At 44.2% G+C, this 26,312-nt stretch overlaps 1 protein-coding gene across 1 annotated transcript in view; it reads left to right on the top strand.

Annotated features, from left to right (window-relative positions):
• The first annotated feature begins 502 nt into the window (after positions 1 to 502).
• The window catches only part of vps13c (vacuolar protein sorting 13 homolog C), a 108,085-nt gene continuing 82,275 nt past the window's right edge, over positions 503 to 26,312 (top strand). Inside the window, 10 exon segments of the mRNA XM_078285495.1 lie at positions 503 to 668; positions 4,569 to 4,612; positions 6,054 to 6,096; positions 11,496 to 11,591; positions 11,897 to 11,929; positions 15,881 to 15,982; positions 24,220 to 24,329; positions 24,680 to 24,739; positions 24,854 to 24,913; positions 25,588 to 25,668. Of these exon segments, the coding sequence (XP_078141621.1) occupies positions 569 to 668; positions 4,569 to 4,612; positions 6,054 to 6,096; positions 11,496 to 11,591; positions 11,897 to 11,929; positions 15,881 to 15,982; positions 24,220 to 24,329; positions 24,680 to 24,739; positions 24,854 to 24,913; positions 25,588 to 25,668 (729 nt within the window). The 5' untranslated portion in view covers positions 503 to 568.

Raw genomic sequence — 26,312 nt, 5'->3', positions numbered from 1 at the left:
TTATATAGGCCTACCTACTGTACAGCTGACAATACTACTAATAATAATTATTTTGTATTATTATTAGATACAATTTTCTTTTCGCTTACCCCCAGGAGGTCAGAGGTCAAGGGGTTTAGGACACTTCAGCGGGTTTTGGAGTTTGAACAGGTTCCCTACCGACAAACCACTCTGCAGCTCAACGTATATTACATATGATAATATCTGATTAATATCATATTCTGAGAGGGATCACATTATCGACCCACAACACTGAAATATGAGTTTTGTTTGAAAAAGCGAAGTGAAGCGGCTGCCGGTCGGACACGCCCGTCCTGAGTCACGCTCACCTGACCGCAGCTTCAGCGCCAAATCGATGCTCTCACACCGACAAGTCAGTGTAAATGCGCAGACAGCGCTTATCGAAAACACAGCAGTCGATCCCAGAGCTAATCGCTCTTTAATTTCAGCCCTCCGGTCATCATCTGAGCAGGAAAACAGATCAGATCAGCGCTGAGGGAGAGCTTGCTAGCCGAGGCGCTGAGCTGCAGAGAGGGAAGCCCGGTGGGACTCAGTCCGGGACTCAGTCATGGTGTTCGAGTCTCTGGTCAGCGACCTGCTGAACAGATTCATCGGAGATTATGTGGAAAACCTGGACAAGTCTCAGTTGAAGATTGGCATTTGGGGAGGTAAGCAGCGCACAGCAGCTAGCTAGCAGCTAGCACCGACCCGTATGGGGAGAATTGCAGGCCACACTCCATTAGAAAATCTGACAATTTAACATTGCCTTGCTTATCGGCAAACGCACACGCCTCGTAGAACATGACATGACGTTTCTACGAAATAACAGGATCCACTCTTCAATTCGGCATTCATTCAACCCACCAAGCAGCATTCATTTCAATGCAATGTCAACTTTTATTTTTGGTCCGCCTCTTGCTCCCAGATCCGCTCCACCAAAACATACCGTGGCTGGCGGAAGCGAGCAGTGTCAACCAATTCTAAAAGACGAGATTTTGTTCAACTAAGTGATATCTGGTGGATGATATGTGTGCCGAATTGAAGCGTGGCTCCTAACGATTAAGAATAGCTCTCCAGTCATATTTTATGAAGTATTTACCTTGGCCCATAAGCAAGGACAGGTTAATCGCCAGATGTTTGAACAGAGTTTGGCGTGACGTGACGTTCTACTCCTGGAACATCACGTATCGGGGCTAGCTAGCAGCGGGCGTAAACAAACCGCTGCCCGCTCGAGCCTGCACTGTCAAACTGTCCGGATGCAGTGACTGACAGCAGGCCGTCAGTGAGCAAAACATGTCAGTATCATCTGTCAGTGTCTGACACAGTTTGAAATGTAGTTTGGTGTGTCTGGGTGTCGAGGCGAGTCATCCTGGACCCTGCAGTCTGCAGTGGAGCTTCTGTCTGGCTGCATGTCAGCACACCTGCCGCTGCTGCACCTGCTCCCAGCTGGAGGGGCAACATGAGACTGAGTTTAATTTCACTGTTATTTCATTCTCAACAAGTTAACACAGTGAGAGGAGGATTGTTCTGGTCAGATTTCCCTCTCTGCTACAGAGCAGACAGACAGAAAAACTCTCACATGGGACAAAACCTTTAACAGGATCTCAGGTGTAAAGTGATGCTTTTCAGTCCTGTTCCTCAGGACCGGAGCCTGCTGGGTTTCAGTCTAGCTGTCTAACAGAGACTGGTTTGGACCTGGGATGAAAGGTGAATGCAGGTAACTAGCTGGTAGGAGAGAAACCCAGCAGGACTCCGGGTGTCGAGGATCAGGATTTAAAACCGCCGCTCTAAAGTAGAGCTGGGTGATAATTCAATATTATGGTTTATCATCTCTCAGTGAATCATATGGTGATGATATGGTGATTTTGGATATCATGACACACAATTCTGCTGTCTGAACTGATGAGAACAAGCACATGTTATTTAAAAACAATGACAAAATGAGATATGAAACATTTTAAGGAATATTATCTGAGAATTTCACATTCCTAACATTACCATTCAGCTCAATGGGATGAACATTCATTTGATTATTTAACATGTGATTTTGCATATGTGAGCCGTATAGAGATATATATTGATATTGAAAAAAGTCCTTATGATTATCCTGATATTGATTTCAACCTCTGAAGTGTATCGACCTGCTCATCCTTAAGTTTGGGAACCTGGACTGCACAACAAGCCAGCTTTCCATTTTAGAAATAATTATAATAATGATGTTACTAATGGAAGGTGAAAGGCCCAGTCTGTCTGTCAGTCAGTCAGTTGTGTGTCTGTGTTGAGCTTCATCTCTTCACCCCTGCAGGACTGAACGCTCTGACCGGTCACGGTAAGACTGAGACGCACAAACCTGCTGCTGTGTTGTGTTTCTGTGTGGCTGAACCTGATCTTTCATCAGACGGTCTTCTTTTAGAGATCTCCCTTTAGAGAGCTGTAGGAGTGAGACTAGACTCAGTCCGTCTCTCTGTCCCTCCATCCTGACCCGGGACTCCCTCCTCGTAGTCTAGTATCTGGTATCTACTGCAGCAGCATGTACTGTCAGCAGGAAATTACACCATTTATACTGATTTACAGATAATGTAACATGAGAAAAGCCCAGTCATGGTTGATTGACGGCTGTTTTGAATTTTGAAATATATCAACTCCATGACTTTTCCTAGACCCAGTTCCTCTACAGTCCAGTGCTGTAAGATAGATAAAGATAAAGGTAGTTCTAACTGTCTTGACCCTTCAGGTCTCTGAAACCCTGAAACCCTCTGGCCGGTCCGGTCTCTCTGCTGTTCGGTTCCCTGCAGACTGGATCAGCTGTTCCATCAGCAGCAGAAACTGGACTCCTGCTGTCTGATCTTTAATCTACTGATGTGAACATGTCTGTCTGTCTGTCTGTCTGTCTGTCTGTCTGTCTGTCTGTCTGTCTGTCTGTCAGACCAGTAGACAGACAGACAGAGAGACAGACAGGCAGGCAGGCAGACAGACGATTGCGATTGATATTTTTATGAGCTACAAAAAGAAGACAACATCCAATAAACACAAAATACAAATGAGAACAGTACCACTGCATATAGAGAGTAATATAACAGCAGCTTGGCACATACACATACAACAAGGAAAGAAAGATGACAGTATTCTCAGAGTGTTGTGGTTGTTCTGGTGGAGCGACACCATGTCACTTCCTCATACTTTCTCTGGGAGAAGCAGAGATTTTTCCGTCACGCTCGTCGTAACAGGAGTTGTGATTGGCTCAGAGCCGAGCGGCAGAACCGGCCCGACAGGTGCGCTCCCTCCTGCAGCCTGCGGACACACAGGAGACTCTGCATGGCCCCAGAGCCACGTCCCACATCTACACAGAGTGATGTGTTCATGTGTTCGTGTGTTCGTGTGTTCGTGTGTTCATGTGTTCATGTGTTCATGTGTTCATGTGTTCATGTGTTCATGGCAGCAGATCAGGCAGACAGCATCGATTATGATCGATTAGCATTATGATGACGCATACTGCAGCCTGTAAGCCGAAGTGGAACCAAAACTAAATTTCCTCCAGACAGCACTGTGACTGTCTGAACTCACAGAGGAAACACTGATGCAGACAGCAGACAGTCCACTCTAACTTTTGAGATGTATCTAAATAACAAAATGCTGGAATATCACACTTTCCTTTCCTACAGTCAGACTGTCTCTGCATCAGACTCACAGATCCATAAATTCACCTTCTATTCCATTATCTTAGAAAGCAGCCAGATGTTTTCCTGCAGACTCACATTCAGTTTGTCTGGTGGCTGGTTGTCATTTCCCCTCCTGCTCTGCACTGATCAGTCCAACATGGAAACGTGTTAGTAGATTATAGAGGCGATCCAACTTAATGTGTGTGTGTGTGTGTGTGTGTGTGTGTTGTCAGTTTGCTGTGTTATTCCCAGCAGCCCGCTGGCCTCGAGCCCACAAGTCAAAGTTGAGCTTCACAGAAACCTTGTGGCCGTCTAAACGGTTTTCTGGAGTAATAATGAACACACCACATGATGACTGAAGACTTCAGTAGCTCATGCCTACTTGTTGAAAGTCTAATTATTCAATGCCAGATCATATCTCCATCCATGTTGTCTCTCCATGTCAGCAGGTCTGGTCTCTCCTCTCAGCTCCAGGTCTTGCTGTGGAGCAGAGAGCTGTGGGCCAAGACTGTCTGACTGGACACTGATTAGTTAGAAAACAGATTCTTATGTTTTATATGGTCAATATGTGTACTAATATGTCTTGTAATGAGGCATTTTTCTAAACTGAACCTCCAAGATGTTGAATTGAATCAAAATAAATCAGATATGTAATATTTCTCAGTCTGAACCCGACGTCTTCCTGCAGAGAAACTCCTTCCTGCGGCAGGTCTGTTGCAGCCGGCCTCTTGTTGTTTTACAGCAGATCAGCCTGTTCCAGGTGGACCTGAGCCGGTCCGTCACGCTGAGGCCGAGTCCGCATCACACACAAAAGGCTGACCTTTGTGAAGAGAAGGAAACCGGAGACACTTTGTCTCTGTCTCTGTTCTGCTCTGACTGTTGTCCCTCTGTCTTTCTGTCTTTCTGCAGGAAACGTTGTGCTTGAGAATCTGAAAGTGAAGGAAAATGCCTTGGTGAGTATTTAACATGTTGCTGTCTGTTGCTGTCTGTGTTGCAGTTTGGCTCTGTGTGTCTCTCCTGCAGCAGGTCAGAGCCTCTGCTGCTGAGCTGGCAGGGACAACTAGTGGATCACAGAGTTGAACCATGACATTATTTAACTGAGACGGTGAAACACGAAACCACGGTCAGGGTTAGACGGGCTGTGCTGTGAAACAAGGCGATCCTCCGGCGGCGTTGCGGCTCTCACGGTCGCCTCGTGGTTCGCAGCTCGGCCCGAAGGCGACAGCTGAATCTCTGAGGTGTGATGTAAACACAGACGGACTCGCCGCACCGGCCGACGCCGCCGGACCAGCTCGGCTCTCCGGAACCTTCTGTCAGATCCCACAAACACTTCGGTCTCACTTATCTGACTGAAGGAGAAATCCACAAACAGCAAACTGCAGAGGAAACATCCAGACTCACTTTCACCCAGTGAGAGCAGCAGTAGCAGTAGTAGTAGTAGTAGTAATAGTATTAGTAGCAGCAGTATTAGTATTAGTAGCAGTGCTTACAACTAGTCCACTTATTAAGGCTGCACTGATCAATCGGTTACCAAACATAATCGGCTGATCGATCACATTATCAGCCTATTATTGATACTCCTGTGTCAGCTGACAGTAATTCATGTTTTAATAGAGATCATCCCACTGCTCTGTTTTTAACCTCAGATTGAAGCCTTGGTTTTTTTTTTATCTCACTGCTTTCTGAACAGTTTGATTATTGGATTGATTCACTGTTTTCTGTTCTAAGCTCTGACAGCTCACATGTTTTCATTCATATTCCACATGTTGAGTGACAGTCTGCATGATGAGAAACAGCTGAATGTACTGACAGAGGGCAGAGGCTGTTCTGCCTCAGTGAAAACCTTCTGCACACTGACATGGACCAGCTGTTTGTTTCCACCTGGTTCAGTCTGTTAAACTGCTGCTTCTGCTGCTGTGACCTGTCACATGACGTGGTGTCAGGAGGAACTCTGGGTAAAATGCATCAGTGATCAGCTGATCATGCCGTTATAAAATCAGGAGCCAGCGTCCCTATAAACACTGAATGAGCATCAGCTGAGCATCATTAACATTTTCAGAGCACTTTGTTTTTTCTAGTCTCTTCACTGCCGCCATGTAACAAGAATTTAATTTTCTTTATTTCAGCAAATTTAAAAACGCATTATGCATGTGAAGAAAAACAAAATAACACTTAAAACACGCAGCACTTCTCCTCACTGTTGTTGGATATCATGTAGGAAACCATGTTATAAAGCTGTACTACAGCTCTGCTGTTAACACAGGACTCTGCTCACATTCCTCTGTAATTTATAATACTCAGAAATTAACTTGAGTTCTAATAACTCATATTGCAGACTGTTTTTAACCTGCGGTTTGCAGCTGATTGCATTCTGTCTTTTTTTTTTTGTTACAGAGTGAATTTGACGTTCCATTCAAAGTCAAAGCCGGGCAGATCGGTGAGTATTGATAATAAACTGCAGTCAGAAGTTAAAGTGGCTTCATGTCTGTGTGGAGGAGGATGGCGGCTCGTCGGTGAGCCGGTCACTCAGGAGGAAGCTCCTGTACAAACTGCTGTGATGAACAGATCACTGAGACAGAGCAGAGGGAACCTGGGGAGCAGGATGGAGAAACTGCTGCTGAAGGTTACTCCCAACTAGGCTTGGGCTGATATTCGATAATATCGAATATCGTGATTTTTTACGTACAAACTTTTAAACTTACAAAAAAATGTGTCTATTTATTTCAAGTGTTTTCCCGTTTTCCTGGAAACAGCAGAATGAGTAAATTACACCAAGTGGCCGTTGTTCCTCCAATGCTTGAATAGTAAGATTACATTTCTAGGCAATTCATATTATTATTATTATTGTTAATAGTCTAGAAATTTGATGCCATTTAGAAGAAATAAAATAAAATGAATAAAAAAGAAAGGACCAGATCTAGGAATTATATCTGATTCTACTTCATCAGAGGTCTCTCTGGATAGGAGTGCAGACTAAATTAATCCAAAGAAAAACATTTTCACCCTGCAACCAGAAACTAAAGTGAGACAGAGGTGGAACTGAAACCAAAACTAAAAATATTCCAGAGGAAACACTGGAGGAGCTCAGTATCTACAATATCTACTAGATCTGCAATATCTACAGTATACAGTCAGTATGTACAGTATACAGTATCTACAGTATAAGGTCAGTACCTACAGTATACAGTCAGTATCTGCAGTATCTGGTCAGTACCTGCAGTATCTGGTCAGTATCTGCAGTATCTGGTCAGTACCTACAGTATCTGGTCAGTACCTGCAGTATCTGGTCAGTACCTGCAGTATCTGGTCAGTACCTACAGTATACAGTCAGTACCTACAGTATCTGGTCAGTACCTACAGTATACAGTCAGTACCTACAGTATCTGGTCAGTACCTACAGTATACAGTCAGTACCTGCAGTATCTGGTCAGTACCTACAGTATCTGGTCAGTACCTACAGTATCTGGTCAGTACCTACAGTATACAGTCAGTACCTGCAGTATCTGGTCAGTACCTGCAGTATACAGTCAGTACCTACAGTATCTGGTCAGTACCTGCAGTATCTGGTCAGTACCTGCAGTATACAGTCAGTACCTGCAGTATCTGGTCAGTACCTACAGTATACAGTCAGTACCTGCAGTATCTGGTCAGTACCTGCAGTATCTGGTCAGTACCTACAGTATACAGTCAGTACCTGCAGTATCTGGTCAGTACCTGCAGTATCTGGTCAGTACCTACAGTATACAGTCAGTACCTGCAGTATACAGTCAGTACCTACAGTATCTGGTCAGTACCTACAGTATACAGTCAGTACCTACAGTATCTGGTCAGTACCTGCAGTATCTGGTCAGTACCTACAGTATCTGGTCAGTACCTGCAGTATCTGGTCAGTACCTGCAGTATCTGGTCAGTACCTGCAGTATCTGGTCAGTACCTGCAGTATCTGGTCAGTACCTGCAGTATACAGTCAGTACCTGCAGTATCTGGTCAGTACCTACAGTATACAGTCAGTACCTACAGTATCTGGTCAGTACCTACAGTATACAGTCAGTACCTACAGTATCTGGTCAGTACCTGCAGTATCTGGTCAGTACCTGCAGTATACAGTCAGTACCTGCAGTATCTGGTCAGTACCTGCAGTATACAGTCAGTACCTGCAGTATCTGGTCAGTACCTACAGTATACAGTCAGTACCTGCAGTATCTGGTCAGTACCTACAGTATACAGTCAGTACCTGCAGTATACAGTCAGTACCTACAGTATCTGGTCAGTACCTACAGTATACAGTCAGTACCTACAGTATCTGGTCAGTAGCTACAGTATCTGGTCAGTACCTGCAGTATCTGGTCAGTACCTACAGTATCTGGTCAGTACCTGCAGTATACAGTCAGTACCTACAGTATACAGTCAGTACCTACAGTATCTGGTCAGTAGCTACAGACAGGTTCAGTCTGGACCAGTCCACCTCAGCCAGTTGAAGCCGGCTCCTCCTGCTGTGTGCAGATAACAGATAACTCTCTCAGCCAGCTGCTGTTTAACGGTTTGTTTCAAGGATTACTGCTGCTGTAACTATGACAACTGCTGCTGCAACTGATGATAACATGATGATGATAACATGATGATGATAACATGATGATGATAACATGATGATGATAACATGATGTGTACAGGTCTGTTCACACTGTCTGAGGCCTGTGTCTCATGGCAGTGGGGTTCAGATAGACGTGTGTTATACTTGCACCACACTTCTCTCTACAAAGTTCTAAAGTTCAGTTGAATAAAAGGAAGAAAACAAACAGTCGGCTCTGATGAAGGGAAACTTGTTGCTGCTGACTCTGTTAAAGCCTGTTGTTCAGCAGAGACTCTGCAATATTCAGTTCAACATTCAGGACAAAGCTGTCATTTTCATTTTCCCAACACAAGCCGGTGATTCATACTTACACCTTCTCTAAAAACTGCTGCTGCAGCAGTTACTGCACAGATATTTATACCCTAATGCACCACAGTTCAGTTTAGTTTAATTTAGTTTAGTTTGGTTTAGTTTAGTTTAGTTTAGTTAAGTTTAGTTTAGTTTAGTTTGGTTTATTTTAGTTTAGTTTAGTTTAGTCTCCTCAAGATGAAAACAAGCTGCGGTCAGAATAATGCAAACAAAAACCAACAAAAAAAATTGAAAGTCTTTAGTAGCAGTGCCAGTTTCCCCCTGGGATTAGTAAAATTCATTTTATGATAATATTAACTTTTTTATATAACCCTTATTTAAAAACAGAGTTCATATAAACAGAACAGCATATGGAACAAAAACACAGAACAAGCAGCAGAAGAAACAAAAAGGAATGAATGAAAATAATAAAAGACAGATTCAGATGAATCCTTGTCTAAAAGCAAGACTAAAGAAATGAGTCCTCAGAGGATTTAGAAGCTGATCTGGATTGAGGCGATTAGAGTTCCTCAGGCGGGTCGATGCAGAACCTGATGGAGAACGTTTGGGTCTGGAGTCTGGACTGAGGAACCGTCAGGCTCATCGGGGGTCAAAGGTCAGCAGCCAGACCTGCTGAGCTCTTGGAGTCAGTTCCAAAACTGACTGGAAACCAGTGTAAAGACGCTGAAACTGGATGGTTTCTTCGTCTGGAGTCAGGTAAAATCTGATCTGCTGCGTTCTGGACCAGCTGGAGATGAAAGACTTCTGGACTTCTGACTGAGGCAGTGAAGGAAGTTTCAGAGAATAAATGAGTCTCCGAGTCTGCTGAGGAACTCCTTGATGTTTGATGCGTTCCTCAACTGAAAGAAACAAAACTGTTCTACCTTCTTAACCTGATCCTCCTGAGTCCAGACCTGATCCTCCTGAGTCCAGACCTGATCCTCCTGAGTCCAGACCTGATCCTCCTGAGTCCAGACTGCCAGTTTGTTCTGAGTCAAACCTCTGGAGCTGGAACCAAAAGAAATGGTCTTGCATTTGGCATCATTGAGTAGTAAGAAAACATTCTCCCACCTTCGCCTAACAGACTTAACCTGCTGGACGTGTTGATGAGGTCACTCAGACCAGAACCCTGACTGTCCTCTCTTCAGGTCCTTTGTGGTTTGTAGACAGATGAAATGTTTGTTAGCAAACTCTGCAGAGAGACGGCTGTGTAATGTGTTTGACTTTGCTCCTAACAAACCTGTCTGTCGGTTTGTTTTGTGGGCGGGGCAGAAGAACAGGAAGCTTCGCTCATAACGGAGAAACAGACTCTGCAGTATAAATTGAATCAGAAACTGATCTGAAAACCTGCAGCCATCCCAACGCTCCACCAGGCTTTCTCTGGTTTATCTCTGTTCCGGTCGGACCGTCGTCTCTGTGTTCGCCGCTAGTTTCTACAAAACAAACGTAGGAACGATCTGATTGGCTGAACGGACGCTGACGAATCCGTCAGCTGGTTGAACTTTCTGTCTGATGGAAACCTGACAGACAAATGACAGATGAATTGAAATGAACAGATATGGATAGAAACAACGGAGCAGTGAGGCTATTGGCATCAACTGTCTGTTTTAGCTCAGTGTTTGGAGCGAGGCACTAACACTGTTGAGGGTTTTATTCCCTCCGGGACGTCCCAAACTAAAAATATAAACATGTAAAGCCCTTTGGACGAAAGTGTCCCCCATGTTTTATGTCCTGAGCTGTAGTAAGTGGTGTGTCTCCAGCAGCTGTTTCTGCTCCATCAGCAGCTCAGAGTCTCCAGTTTACGTTTGGGAGCGTGAAGCGTTGCCCAGCGACTCCGGAGATGTTTGCCGAACCTTCAGCTCATCCGAGTGACATCGGTCATCTGTCTGCCGAGCCTCTGTCTGTTGACGCCGAGCCTGTCGGTGAATAACTGGGACAAAGGTCTCTGCAGACCGGAGCTGCTTCTGTCTTCAGCTCTGTCCTGGTTTGTTTCTCTGTGTGAAGTCTGCTGCTGTGAGGGGGCAGAAGAGCCGAGACACCAGTGAGGTTCAGACAGAAAACAGGCCTTTTACTGCCGGCTTCATAAGATACAACTCCATTCTTGAAAAAGGAGAACAAACTAGTCTTCTTCTTCCTCTTCTTTGCTGGTGATTCTTCACTCTGTCACCACTTTCTCTGCTTTCTGGGAGTGAGAGCAGGGAAGTTCCTCCAAACACAACAAACGACGGCTCAATCAAACCGTTTATTTTTTTAAGGAGTAGCAGCGATTAGCTACGCTACAAAATGTGTCAGTCCGTCTGTTGTGTCAGGAACATGAATGGTGATATCAGCTCCATGTTATTCTGCTGTCAGGAACATGAATGGTGATATCAGCTCCATGTTATTCTGCTGTCAGGAACATGAATGGTGATATCAGCTCCATGTTATTCTGCTGTAGTAATCACTAATGAGACTCTTGACCATCACAGTTTCACAAGCTCTCCATCTAAATTATATTATTGTCACTTTGTAATGACATTTTTAAATTGTTGTTTACATTCTAGCAGCCAATGGCATCGCTAGAAAGATTTGTGTCTCAGAAATAAACAGAATTCTGCACAGTCAGACTTTGTTGTCACTGAACTTTTATTCATTACATTGTATCCTGATGTATTGATCCCTCCTCAGATCTAGTATCGAGTCGTATCAGGAGAGAAACAGATCGTCTCATCAGTACTTGTCGGCTCCTCTGGTGACGATGCAGCTCGGGGGGGGGGGGGGGGGGGGGGTGCTGTCCATGGTGCTGCAGGCCTGCTGTTGTTTGGCCTCCAGCCAGGCAGACTCCAGACTTATGGGTCTGGGTACTTATGAGCGTATTAAAACAGGTTCATGGGGACCAATAATCACCATTACTATTTTTATTATGTTTTTAATTTCAGGAAAGCTGACGCTGAAGATCCCCTGGAAGAACCTGTATAACGATGCAGTCGTCGCCACGCTGGACGGTCTGTATCTGCTGGTGGTTCCTGGAGCCAGTAAGTTCACTTCAAACCTCCTGTCCTGCTTTGCATAACACTTCCTGTTATCTGATAATAACTCAGCTGTCAGCCATAATACTGCAGTTCTGTTTACTGGTGAGTGAGGTCTGCAGCGGGCTGTATCTGACCTGACAGGCGGTCTGACAGGCGGTCTGACAGGCGGTCTGACAGGCGGTCTGACAGGCGGTCTGACAGGCGGTCTGACAGCCGGTCTGACAGCCGGTCTGACAGGCGGTCTGACAGGCGGTCTGACAGGCGGTCCTCAGGCTCAGGGTGTGACTGACTGGCTGTGTGTGTTTCAGCTGAGTCACAGCTGCTCAGGTGTCCCTACAATGGTAAGACGTCTTACAGGGTTTCAGGTGGTGGTAGAAGTCCAATCGGGTCTCTGTCCTTCCAGCTCCGCCTCTGTCTTCTATAGTCTGTTTCATTCTGTTGAACCCGGTTTGTTCCAGACTCCTGATTGGTCCAGCGGTCTGTTGTTTGTGGTTTATTTGGGTTTTCCTCTGCTGACCGCTCCTCTGAAGGGTCTGGGATTATTTTTCCTCTCGTTGGACGGGTTTTGTCTTGTGAGCCTGAATTTTGGAAAAACAGAACAGAACTGACAGAACAGACCAGCTCAGCTCCCCTTCTGGACCGGCTGGAGGTTTTCGTTAGAATCTGGAAACTTCTCTGCCTCGACGAGACAAAACCTGATCCTGTCAGTCTGCTTTAATCCTTCGCTGTCTCAGTGTGATGTGGGTCAGTCTGTCAGTTGTCCTGGTTGGTCGGTTGTGAAACTTATTCTTTCCAGTTTCAAGTCATTTGAATTTGGTTGTAAATCTGCTTTCATGTTGCTTTTGTTTTATATTAAAGAAATGTTTCCTGTCTCTGATGAATTCAGCGACAGGACAGAAATCAGCATCATGTCTGCTGTGATTCACACAGACAGACGTTCAAAATGTGAACATTTTTCTCAAGTTTCTAAACTTTTCAAAACGAACCTCCATGGTTTGATTGTAAGTGAAGCAAAGTGACGAGAGGCAGAGGAAAAGTGCAAAGTCTTCCTTTGAGGAACTTGATGCTTTGTACTTTTATTTTCATTTTAAAGAAGCTCATAAATTGTGGATTTTCCAGTTCATCACTTCCTGTGCGCTGAGAAGATTTCCTGCCATTGGTCGATCCTGACCACATGACCTCATCTGGGCAAAACCAGGAAGTGTCAGCATCACTGATGGAGGATTTTCTCTTGTTCAGACCAAACACATTACTCAGACTGGAAAAAGGCAAAAATATTTTTTATGAAAATATTAAATGTCAAATGTCCAGTCCTCATTTAGACACATTCATCTACAACACATGTGGTATTGATCGTATTGATCAGTAACCTGATCGACCCCCACAGATAGATATATGATGGTCTGGTTGTGATGTGACAGTAAACTCTTCTCAGTCTGGTGAGCAGAGTGTCAGTTTCCTCTGAAGGATCGTCTCTACCTGTTGCTCCGACTGAATTTAAAGGTCGCCGGCCCGTCGGTTGCCTAGCAACCCGGCGGCGACGGTGCCGCTCTTTCATCCAGAGAGGTGAATAATTCAACTCAACAAGGCTTTTTTTCCACGGGGATCGACAGCTAAAAATAGCCGTGTCATCTGCATTTTAATCTTGAAAAAAATACTGAATAGCTTGTTGTGAAGAATGCAGCGAGGCCGAGCGGAGCGTGAGCAGGAGAGACCAGGTCAAAACATCTGGGTTATAAAACATTTTTCATGAAGGATTTTACAGAAAGTCACAGCCAGCTGACATCACTACCTGATAAAAACAAAACACAGTAACTGGACAGAGTGTGAAACAGAACAACTGTTGTTTTACTGTCAGATGACTTAATTAATAATGTGGTGATTAGTTGGTAAGAAGTTATTCTTACTGCTGACTAATAAAATGACTAAATCTAATTCTCAACCAAATGAAATGCGTACCTGTGGGCCTTCTCGACCAACAGACAGAGAGCAGATAGTAAACATAGAAACACTGATATAAAGTAACAATATTCATGCAAAATGTTTATAATACAAACAAAGGGAAAATATCAAAGTGTCACAAAAACTGAGTTGTGCAACTTCCAGGTTTGTGAAGTCTGAACACAGGAAGACAGCATGCAGAGATACAGACGACCTGCTGGTTTGGAGCTTTTTATCAGCAGCCAGAACATTGATTCAGTGAACACACACACACACACACACACACACACACACACACACACACACACACACACACACACACTAGAATACATCATCAGACCACTTGAATACAGTATACACACAGGAACACAAAATTAGACATGTATTTTCTCTCTGTCTCTCTCTCTTTCTCTGTCCCTCTCTCTCTCTCTCTGTCCCCCCCTCTCTTTCTCTGTCCCTCTCTCTCTCTCTCTGTCCCTCTCTCTCTCTCTGTCTGTCCCTCTCTCTCTCTCTCTGTCCCTCTCTCTCTCTCTGTCCCCCCTCTCTCTCTCACTCTGTCCCTCTCTCTCTCTCTGTCTGTCCCTCTCTCTCTCTCTCACTCTCTCTCTCTCTGTCCCTCTCTCTCTGTCTGTCCCTCTCACTCTCTCTCTCTCTGTCCCTCTCTCTCCCTCTGTCCCTCCCTCTCTCTCTCTCTGTCCCTCTCTCTCTCTCTCTCTCTCTCTCCCTCTCTGTCCCCCCTCTCTCTCTCTCACTCTCTGTCCCTCTCTCTCTCTCTGTCTGTTCCTCTCTCTCTCTCTCTCTCTGTCCCTCTCTCTCTCTCTCTCTGTCCCTCTCTCTCTCTCTCCCTCTCTCTCTCTGTCCCTCCCTCTCTCTGTCCCTCCCTCTCTCTCTCTCTCTCTCTCTCTGTCCCTCCCTCTCTCTCTCTCTGTCCCTCTCTCTCTCTCTGTCCCTCCCTCTCTCTCTCTCTGTCCCTCTCTCTCTAAAACCTTCATCTCTGCTCCTGTGTGGAAAGTGAATATAGTGAAGAGTTTCTCAGCAGAGTGAGATGATCCAGCATGTGAACCAGTTCCCTCTCTGTCTGACAGACTGACTGCTGGTGGCTTTAGATCACATGATGGTCAGTGTTACAGTTCTGACTTACTGACTGATGAGTTAAAGACAGAAGAATCTATTCCAGATCGATAACATTATAGAATGAAACCCCTAGATACACACACACACACACGCACACACACACACACACACACACGTTCCATTCCTGTCTTTGTCTCTTTGTTGTTTGCTTTCATCTTTATTCAGGCTTATGTACCGTGGTGTGTGTGTGTGTGTGTGTGTGTGTGTGAGTCGGTGGCAGATGGTCTCTGCATCACACTGTACATTAGATCTGAACGTGCGCTTCAACAAGATGTTTATCTGGACAGACGCTCAGACTCTGCTGCTGTTCAGAGAGTCGATTAACTCTTTGAACTTTTTGAAACAAGTTGATTTGCAGCAGAAATAAAGTGTTCATCTCAACTTGTTCGCAGATCGATTTTTTTCCATTCGGTTGAAGCAAAATACTACATGACCTAACAGGTTAAAGCGGCTCTAGTCAGATTTCGCTGTAAAGCTGCAGCGTCTCTCAGTGTAAACAGGAAGTGATGCGGCAGCAGAGCGTCTCGTCTCGTCACCGACTGACCGCCGTGGAACTGACTGATAGATTAAACTCTGTCAGTTTGCTGTCTGGTGGGAAACCTCCTCACACAGGAAGAGACCGATCCAGACTGAAGAGGGAAATCCAGAAGAGAAGAGAGTTAGATCTTTTCCTCTCTGCTTCCTTTGGTTTCTTTTGGTATAAAGCAGCGCAGACCGCTTTACTGACCTCACCGCAGGGGCTTCTGGGTAATGAAGTTCAACGTTTTCAGAGTTGCCTCTTGCTGCCGCTTGGAGCCGCCAGTGTACAAAGTTGCCCAGTGAAGCTTGGGAATGGACAGGTTTTTTTTTTTACAGTGCAGCAACACAAGGAGTTAGTTGCATTACCTTTACATTTTTAAAGTTTAATTAACCAAATTCAAAGTCAATGCAGTCAGATAAACCTCTGCAATTTCTTAGATCTCTAGCACACTGCTCTTACAGGGGGAAATCAACTTGGTGTCTACTTTTTTCCACCTTTCACGTTTATTTTTGGGGTAAAATTGGAAATCTGCTGTTTTACAATGGATGCTGAAGCTTTTTCCTGTGTTCAGCTCTCTCTCTCTCTCTCTCTCTCTCTTCTTCCTCCTGGGTTTGTTCTCTCTGCTGTCTGAACTCTCTCCTGACAGTTGTGTTGAACAGCACAAACTAACAGAATCTCTGTTCTTTGTCTTTTGAAGCCATTAAGTACGATGCAGCGAAGGAGGAGCGCTACCTGCAGGAGGCCAAGCAGAGGGAGCTGCAGCGCATCGAGGAGGCGCTGCAGCTGGCGGCGCGCAGAGGTGAGGAGGACGACACACACGACACACACCGACACACACCGACACACACTGACACACACCGTCACGCACTGACACGCACCGTCACGCACCGACACACACCGACACACACCGACACGCACCGTCACGCACCGACACGCACCGACACACACCGACACACACCGACACACACCGACACACACCCACACACACCGACACACACCCACACACACTGACACACACCGACACGCACCCACACACACCGACACAAACCGACACGCACCGACACACACCGACACACACTAACACACACCAACAGACACTAACACACACCAACAGACACTAACACACACCAACAGACACTAACACACACCAACAGACACTAACACACACCAACAGACACCAACAGACACTAACACACACCAACAGACACTAACAGACACTAACACACACCAACAGACACTAACACACACCAACAGACACTAACACACACCAACAGACATGACAAACACGAAACACACCAGCAAACAGCAACAAAACACCAACACACGGTGGGATTGACGCAGTGCCTTCTTTACCTCTGTTGCTTGTGTCTGTCTGTCTGTCTGAGCGGAAACCAGCCAAATAATTTTCTCCCTCTCTCTTCACTCTGTTGCTTAATGCTGTTAACTTCCCCTTTCATTTCCTTTTTTAATTTAATGAGAAGCTCTCTTTATTTGTACGGTCCTGTGAATAGACCTGCACTATTTTTTTCAATTACTGAGACCAGAGGTGGGGACTGGAGTCACATGACTTGGACTCGAGTCAGTTTTAACTGCTTGAGACTTGACTTGATGCATGAAGAGAAGACTTGAGACTTGACTTAACCCTAACCCTTGACAAAAGATCTTGTGTTTGTGTAAATGACTTAGATTGAAAATGCAAAAAAGTGTAAATGAAGAGTTTGATATGAGAAAATGTTTCAGGATGTAAAACCTCAGCGGTAAACGTCAGGTTTTGGTGTCAGTCCCTCAGAATCAAAGAGCGAGGGCTTCTTTCTAGAGCCGCCATTTTGCACCGAGAGACGTTCAACAATCATACAGGGAGAAATCCATCGTAGAAGAGGAGAGAGACCAGTTTCTCCACCACAGGAGCAGGAGAGAGACCAGAATGCACTGCAGCAGAGAGACAGACTGGGTTTGAGTAAGGGACGACGATTGCTCTTCTATTGTATCACGATTGCACTGGCTCTCTCCACTTAAACAGAAAACCCACAGCTCAATGCAACAAGTTCACGTCCCTTCTCTGGAAGTTGTTGAAAGACATTCCTGGGAAACACAGGAAGTCACTAGCTGCAGTAGAAGAAGACGAGGCAGGTCACTTCTCATCAATTTAAACCCACCCTGTCTCCCTTACCTGCAGGCTCATAAAGCATTAAAGCATCAGAAATGATCAGAATAATAAACAGAAAGGAACTGGCCGTCGTCTCCTGTCTGAACACTCAGGTGATTGGTTTCCCGCTGCTTATCGTTTCCATCTGTTTCATAACACTAGACATGGAGATAACTGTGTGTGGTCTGCTGCTGACTCAATATTGAAACTCCTGATTGAAATGAACAAAGTGATGGCAGAACAGGCAGAACAGGCTGTTTGTTTGTTAGCAGAACAGACTGTTGCAGAACGGACTGTTAGTAGAACAGACTGTTAGCAGAACAGACTGTTAGTTAGCAGAACAGACTGTTAGCAGAACAGACTGTTAGTTAGTTAGCAGAACAGACAGTTAGCAGAACAGACTGTTAGCAGAACAGACTGTTAGTTAGTTAGCAGAACAGACTGTTAGTTAGCAGAACAGACTGTTAGCAGAACAGACTGTTAGTTAGCAGAACAGACTGTTAGCAGAACAGACTGTTAGTTAGCAGAACAGACTGTTAGTTAGCAGAACAGACTGTTAGTTAGTTAGCAGAACAGACTGTTAGTTAGCAGAACAGACTGTTAGTTAGCAGAACAGACTGTTAGTTAGTTAGCAGAACAGACTGTTAGTTAGCAGAACAGACTGTTAGCAGAACAGACTGTTAGTTAGTTAGCAGAACAGACTGTTAGTTAGCAGAACAGACTGTTTGTTAGTTAGCAGAACAGACTGTTAGTTAGCAGAACAGACTGTTAGCAGAACAGACTGTTTGTTAGTTAGCAGAACAGACTGTTTGTTAGTTAGCAGAACAGACTGTTAGTTAGCAGAACAGGCTGTTAGCAGAACAGACTGTTTGTTAGTTAGCAGAACAGACTGTTAGCAGAACAGACTGTTTGTTAGTTAGCAGAACAGACTGTTAGTTAGCAGAACAGACTGTTAGCAGAACAGACTGTTTGTTAGCAGAACAGACAGTTAGTAGAACAGACTGTTTGTTAGCAGAACAGGCTGTTAGCAGAACAGACTGTTTGTTGGTTAGCAGAACAGACTGTTTGTTAGCAGAACAGACAGTTAGTAGAACAGACTGTTAGTTAGCAGAACAGACTGTTTGTTAGCAGAACAGACAGTTAGTAGAACAGACTGTTTGTTAGTTAGCAGAACAGACAGTTAGTAGAACAGACTGTTTGTTAGTTAGCAGAACAGACTGTTTGTTAGCAGAACAGACTGTTAGTAGAACAGACTGTTTGTTAGTTAGCAGAACAGACTGTTAGCAGAACAGACTGTTTGTTAGTTAGCAGAACAGACTGTTAGTTAGCAGAACAGACTGTTAGCAGAACAGACTGTTAGTTAGCAGAACAGACTGTTAGCAGAACAGACTGTTTGTTAGCAGAACAGACAGTTAGTAGAACAGACTGTTTGTTAGCAGAACAGGCTGTTAGTAGAACAGACTGTTTGTTAGCAGAACAGGCTGTTAGCAGAACAGACTGTTTGTTGGTTAGCAGAACAGACTGTTTGTTAGCAGAACAGACAGTTAGTAGAACAGACTGTTAGTTAGCAGAACAGACTGTTTGTTAGCAGAACAGACAGTTAGTAGAACAGACTGTTTGTTAGTTAGCAGAACAGACAGTAGAACAGACTGTTTGTTAGTTAGCAGAACAGACTGTTTGTTAGCAGAACAGACTGTTAGTAGAACAGACTGTTTGTTAGTTAGCAGAACAGACTGTTAGCAGAACAGACTGTTTGTTAGTTAGCAGAACAGACTGTTAGTTAGCAGAACAGACTGTTAGCAGAACAGACTGTTAGTTAGCAGAACAGACTGTTAGCAGAACAGACTGTTAGCAGAACAGACTGTTTGTTAGCAGAACAGACAGTTAGTAGAACAGACTGTTTGTTAGCAGAACAGGCTGTTAGCAGAACAGACTGTTTGTTGGTTAGCAGAACAGACTGTTTGTTAGCAGAACAGACAGTTAGTAGAACAGACTGTTAGTTAGCAGAACAGACTGTTTGTTAGCAGAACAGACAGTTAGTAGAACAGACTGTTTGTTAGTTAGCAGAACAGACAGTTAGTAGAACAGACTGTTTGTTAGTTAGCAGAACAGACTGTTTGTTAGCAGAACAGACTGTTAGTAGAACAGACTGTTTGTTAGTTAGCAGAACAGACTGTTAGCAGAACAGACTGTTTGTTAGCAGAACAGGCTGTTAGCAGAACAGACTGTTTGTTAGTTAGCAGAACAGACAGTTAGTAGAACAGACTGTTTGTTAGTTAGCAGAACAGACTGTTAGCAGAACAGACTGTTTGTTAGTTAGCAGAACAGACTGTTTGTTAGCAGAACAGACTGTTAGTTAGCAGAACAGGCTGTTAGTTAGCAGAACAGACTGTTAGCAGAACAGACTGTTAGTTAGCAGAACAGGCTGTTAGTTAGCAGAACAGGCTGTTAGTTAGCAGAACAGACTGTTAGCAGAACAGACTGTTAGTTAGCAGAACAGACTGTTAGCAGAACAGACTGTTAGATAGCAGAACAGACTGTTAGTTAGCAGAACAGACTGTTAGCAGAAAAGACTGTTAGCTAGCAGAACAGACTGTTAGTTAGCAGAACAGACTGTTAGCAGAAAAGACTGTTAGCTAGCAGAACAGACTGTTAGCAGAACAGACTGTTAGTTAGCAGAACAGACTGTTAGCAGAACAGACTGTTAGTTAGCAGAACAGACTGTTAGTTAGCAGAACAGACTGTTAGCAGAACATTAAACAGGCAAACAATAACATGCAAATTAAAAACAGTTATGGAAATGGATCCAGTTCAAGACTTGCTGGACTGTGTTCAGCTGTTTGTCTCACTTCCTCTTTCTGCTTGGAAACAAAACAAGATAAAGCTAAAGTTTCTGGTTCACTTTGTGTCTGATTTCCTCTTCATCCTCTCTAAAATAAATCTCTCAGCCAATAGCTTCATTCTCTGTGGTTCCGTTAGGCCCCGCCTCCTGTCAATCAACCCAGTCAAGCCAACAGACAAACCAGAGCAAGACTCCTTGAAACAGAAATTAAAGCTAGACTTAAACTGCTGCTCTCTTCTTTACTGGGAGGATCTCCTACTATTTGTTTCAGAATATTTACTGTGAAAAACAACTAAGACGAAGGAAAAATATCACATATCTCTAAAGATGTGATAAAAGCTGAAAAACCATCAGTGATTGAAAACAAGGGAATGCAGGAAATGAGACAGAACTGTCCTTTAAGGTTTTAAAGTTGTTAAATTTTGCATTAAGAATGATGTGGCTGTGTAAATCTGTTTTTCACAGTTTAACAGAAGGGCATCATCAATCAGTTAATCAGTCAATCAGTCAGTCAGAAGTGTGTTCTAGTGTTTTCTAATGGATCAGAGCCTAACGGTCTGCTGGACGGCTCGCCACAGTCGCCACCTGACCTTTAGCCGGCTGCGCCCATCACCATGGCAACCGACCACAAACACCAGTCGATTAGCGGCAGAATGAAGCAGCAGATGAGTCACGCCTTCAGCAAACTGTTTCCACCTGCCTGATGTTCAGGAAACTCTGAGAAACCTGTGGGAACAGCAGAGTGTCACTAGAAGACCTGCAGGTTTAGGTCCAGTAGACAAAAGAAGACATTTTTCTAAATTTCCAAAGATGTTCATTTTCAGGTGTTTTTCAAGTTTTGATTTATTTGCCCATTTGTCCACTGGAAAACACTAAAAAGATGTTTGATGGTTGTGGTTCCTGATGTGACCACGAAACTACTGAAAACTATTGAAGCACGCCACAGTTCTGCTAAAAGTTTAAATATTTTTAACTTCTAGTGAAGTTAAAAACATGCTAAGATGATGGGAGTATGCAACAAGTCCTTTCCATTGGAAATAACCAGAAAACAAAGGCAGTGTTTTATAAATGATCTATGGATCAGTGGGCTGGATGGAAAATTGATTAATGGATGAATAGATGAGTGGGTGGATGGACGGCTGGAGGGATAAATTAACTGATGGGTAGATTGATGGGACAATTGGATCGATGAGTAGAAGGATGGATAATGGATGGACATGAGATGGAGGGACAGAGGAGTAGATGAATAGAAGTACAAAGGCATGGATAGATGCATGGGTTTATGTATGTTTGTGTTTATGGATGGACGGACGACAGATCAGGTACCAGCTGGTCCTTGAAAACTAAGGAACTGTCAATATTTAAGTCAAAAAGTCTTAAACCAGGTATTAGCCCTTCTTGTTTCTCCATGTGATGTCAGGTTCCTCAGATGAATCAGAGCAGGCTGGACTTCATGTCTCTTAACTATTCATTTCCTGTTTCTTATTTTTCTGTTCTGTTTCTTATTTTTCTGTTCTTTTTCTTAATTTTCTTATTTATAGTTTCATAACTTTCATCAGCTGTTCAGTCAGAAACAGGTTTGTTCACACAGCTTAGTTTCTTTGTTCTGTTTTTTCCAGTTGGTCTTAAATCTAATTCCAGGCATTAAAAACTCTTAAAAGTGTTAAATGTTTTCTTCTGAAACCTGCAGCCTGGTGTCTTCTTTCCCCAGCGAGCAGCTAGCTCAACCAGGACTGAGTTAGCTTAGATGCTATAGCATGTTGGCTAAATAGCCTGTTAGCTAACAACTAGGTAACTACTTTTCTTTGAATTCATGAATTAGCTATGATTATTGAGAAACAGGCTGGTTTTGACAGTTTTTTTAAAATATATATTGGCTTTTAAAGTGGTCTTAAATTGAAGTCCAAGTAACATTAAAAAGGTTTTATAATTGTTTGTTTTTCTAAAACATGCAGCTAGCCCGCTGTTGGTATTTTCCCCAGCGAGCAGTTAGCTAAACCAGGACTGAGTTAGCTTAGATGCTAAGGTGCATTAGCTAAGTAATCTGGTAGCTAGCTAGTCCAGTTAGCTAGCTCCTTTTCTTTGAATTACTTGATCAGCCATCAGAAACTGCTTTTGACAGCTTTGTTTCTTTATTTTGGATTCTGAAGTGGTCTGAAATTAAATGAAAAGTTGTAGATTTGTCTTTTTGTAACTCATACTTACGGCTCATACCTTGAAGGAAGGATGGATGGACAGATAGATGGATATACAGTAAATGACTATAAGATAGGATGAACTGAGGGGAAACTGGGTGACGATGCTGTAAAGAAAAGGATACAAATAAAATACATGGATGGATGATGGATGGATGACAGACGGATGGTGTATGACAGACAGACGACAGACAGACAGTTGTATGGATGACAGACAGACGACAGACAGACAGACGACAGACAGACAGTTGTATGGATGACAGACAGACAGACAGTTGTATGGATGACAGACAGACAGTTGTACTAACAGTGTATCTGCTGTTCATGCTGCGGCCGTTAGCCTCTGAGACAGGAGAGTTCCTGTTCAACCTGGAGAGCGTTGTGTACAAGGAGCCTCAGAACGGTAGGTCCAGTCACCCCACACACACACACACACACACACACACACACTCACACTCAGCAGCAGTAAATATAGTGTCAGTTTCTGCTGTTGGTTTTTATTTGGTCTTTATTTTGCACGCTGCTCTCCTTCCAGCTGTTCAGTTTTTAGTCTGTAGAAGCAGGAGTCTGACCTGGAGGAGCCCGCTGTGTTTTCTGTTTTCTGTGTTGTCTCTGTGTGTTTTCTGTGTGTTTTCTGTGTGTTTTCTGTGTGTTTTCTGTGTGTTTTCTGTGTGTTTTCTGTGTGTGTGCTGCTGGGCCGGTCTGTCTGCTAACTGCTGTCTCTCTCTTTAACGCTGCGTTAGTCTCTAAAGGACGTAAAAAACATAAAAAACATAAAAAAGGCTTCAGGAAGTTGAAACGACACGAACACAAACCAGGTAGGTGGGGGTGGAGGGGGGGGGGGGGGGGGGGGATTGGTTGGGTTGGGTTGATGGGGGGGGGGGGGGGGGGGATTGGTTGGGTTGGGTTGATGGGAGGGGGGGGTGTAATGTTTTTGTGTAAATTCACCGGCTAAAGAGTAGGAGTCCAGATGACGGCTACTTATCAGCCACTCTGATAACCGGTGATGTAACACATGATGGGAAACAGGATGTGATGAAGATATTTTATACAACTCACTGATAGAAACAAACAAAAATGTATCCTTTATTTTTTTGTACAGACCTTATTACTGTGACATTAGACAGTTTGATGAAGCTGTTTAATATCTTAAGAGTTTAAAATTTACGGTGAAAACCTGATGAAAATTAAAACACATTAAAGTTAATGTTAATGTCACCTTAAGATCCTTCTGTTTTTGAGGATGACGTCATCTGTGATTGTGAAATATTGACGATGAACTGATGAACAAATTTCCAGTTTGGTCAAAGTTTTTCCCAAAATGCATATATAATGTTTTGGAATGAATCGCCTCATTCACCACAGTGTATTTTAAGAATTTGCATTATATTATGATGGATGTAATATTACAGGATTGATTGATTGATTTTTTTCCAGTGTCTTGTTGCCCCACATCACATTTTAATCCACACATCACATTATATTTTGTCTTACTCAGTGTGGGAAACTGTTACTGACAGTTTCCCACACTGAAGACACTTTTCTGAACTGCAGCTCACGTCTTTCATCCCCATCCAACCAAAAGAAATAGAAGAAATCACCATAACAGTAAATCATTTTGCTGTGAAGCACTTCATCTCTTTAAATAGAGAACAACGCAACATGAAATGAATTTTGTATTTCTCCAAAATCCCAGAATGTGTTCAGGTGTTTCCTCCTCTGGTGTGCATATCATTTTCATACGACTTCATATTCCACATCAGTATTGCAGTATTGATGTAAGCCGCAGGTCTCAGTCAGTGTTGTACCAGAATAACAAGAGTCTTTTCTTTATGATATTGTGATCGTTTCAGAAAAGCCGCAGGATGAGAAGAAGGACACGTTTGCAGAGAAACTGGCCACTCAGGTGATCAAGAACCTGCAGGTGAAGATCAGCAGCATCCACCTGCGCTACGAGGACGACGTGAGTCCACTCTGCTTCCTGCTCCTCACAGGCAGTGCATGCTGGGAGCTGCCCAGTACAGCCAGCCTGCTGGTGCCTCTGTGGCTCTGTGCCTTGCTCCTGGGCACCTGGGCAGTGGTTGGGGGGGCGGAGCGTCTTCCCTCTTCTCTAACCTGATTGCTTCCACTGACACTTTGTTTTGTCTCTGTGGATGAAGACTTCATCCCTGTTACTGCTGTCTTGTTGTTTTCATGTCTTTGGTAAGCCAGGCTCTTGGTGTGTGTGTGTGTGTGTGTGTGTGTGTGTGTGTGTGTGTGTGTGTGTGTGTGTGTGTGTGTGTGTGTGTGTGTGTGGTTTCCTCTGCGTTTCAGCTGTCGGACCCCCAGCGCCCGCTCTCCATGGGAATCACCCTCGCAGAGCTCAGTCTGCAGGTGAGACACACACACACACACACACACACACACACACACACACACACACACACACACACACACACACACACACCAGACCTGGTGTAGTGAACCCTGTTGTGTCTCTGCCTGCAGACGGCTGATGAAAACTGGAAGACTTGTATTCTGAATGAAGCAGCGAAGATCATCTACAAGGTAAGAGATCTGACTCTGTGACTGAACAGTCTGACTAAACGCTTCATATTCAGTTTGGGAAAAAAACAAGTTCATTTTTTAAATTCTCTAAAGTCTAGAGGATCCAGTTTGAACTGCCTGCTGATGTTCCAGACTGGTTTTAATGTGCGGTTCTTTATAAAAGCTGTTGGTGTGTGTTGGGTGAAGCTGTCTGGTTCAGCTGTCCGGTCTGAGCTTGAACAGGTCCAGGTCCTCCAGGTCCTGGTCTGACCTGGAGGACCTGGAAGGTTTCAACAGTTAACTGAAGCATTTCTGCTCTGCTGTTTCTTTCTAACTGCCATTAAAAAGGTTTTGAAAAGTCTTGACTGGAACTTGCTGAACCTTCAGGCTGCTGCCAGTAGAGACTAGTACAGACCAGCAGAGACCAGTACAGATCAGTAGAGACCAATACGGGCAAGAACAGACCAGCAGAGACCAATACAGACCAATACAGACCAATACAGACCAATACAGACCAGTAGAGACCAGTACAGACCAATACAGACCAGTAGAGACCAGTAGAGACCAGTAGAGACCAGTACAGACCAATACAGACCAGTACAGACCAAATCGACCCAAACCAGGCCAAACCAGAACAGACCAGACCAAACCAGACCGAAGCAGTCCAGTATGTGAAGTGTCTCCTCTCTGTGCAGCTGGGCCGTCTGGACAGTCTGTGCGCCTACTGGAACGTCAACAGTCCAATCTACTACAGAGGATCATGGGAAAACATTGTGGTAAGACAGCTCCTCTCTTTCTTTCTGTCTTTCTTTCCTTCCTTTTTTCCCACATTATTTGTAGGCCATTTTTGCCTTTAATTTGAAAGTTAGAGAGAGAGAGAGAGAGACAAAAGTCCTGGTCCGGACTCAAACCCAGGACGTCTCAGTCACATGGTTCACACCTCAGACCGCTGAGTCAGCAGGACGCACCATGACATTACTTAAACATTTTTTAATGAATGAATGAAATAATGAATATTAGTCAGAGAACAGTGAGTCTGTCCGTCTTTGTTCTGGTCCAGAACCAGAAGTCCCTGCACATGGATCTGTGCAGCGGAGCGAGGCACTGACACCGCCGGGTCCCACCGGGCTGAAAACGTATTCACTCATTTTACTGAAAGGCATTCTGGGTAAAAGCATCCACTAAATGAAACTGTATAGTTAAAACATACTGTACATCGCCGCTGCACTTCATCGTGCCTCCAGACTTTAATCTGAACCTGGTGTGAAGCAGCCGAGCAGAAGAAGCCGTCTGGATGGAGCAGGAAGCAGGAAGCAGGAAGCAGGAAGCAGGAAGCGGCGTGACGTCAGGAGCAGGAAGTACGGACGAGGAGCGCTGATGTAACGCAGCGCTCCTCCTGCTGCGGACACACGAGCCGATC

The sequence above is a fragment of the Centroberyx gerrardi genome, chromosome 1 (assembly GCF_048128805.1).
Source record: "Centroberyx gerrardi isolate f3 chromosome 1, fCenGer3.hap1.cur.20231027, whole genome shotgun sequence".
Taxonomy (NCBI): Eukaryota; Metazoa; Chordata; class Actinopteri; order Beryciformes; family Berycidae; genus Centroberyx; species Centroberyx gerrardi.
Note: the sequence above shows the minus strand (reverse complement) of the source record. Positions and strands in the feature narration are given on the sequence as shown.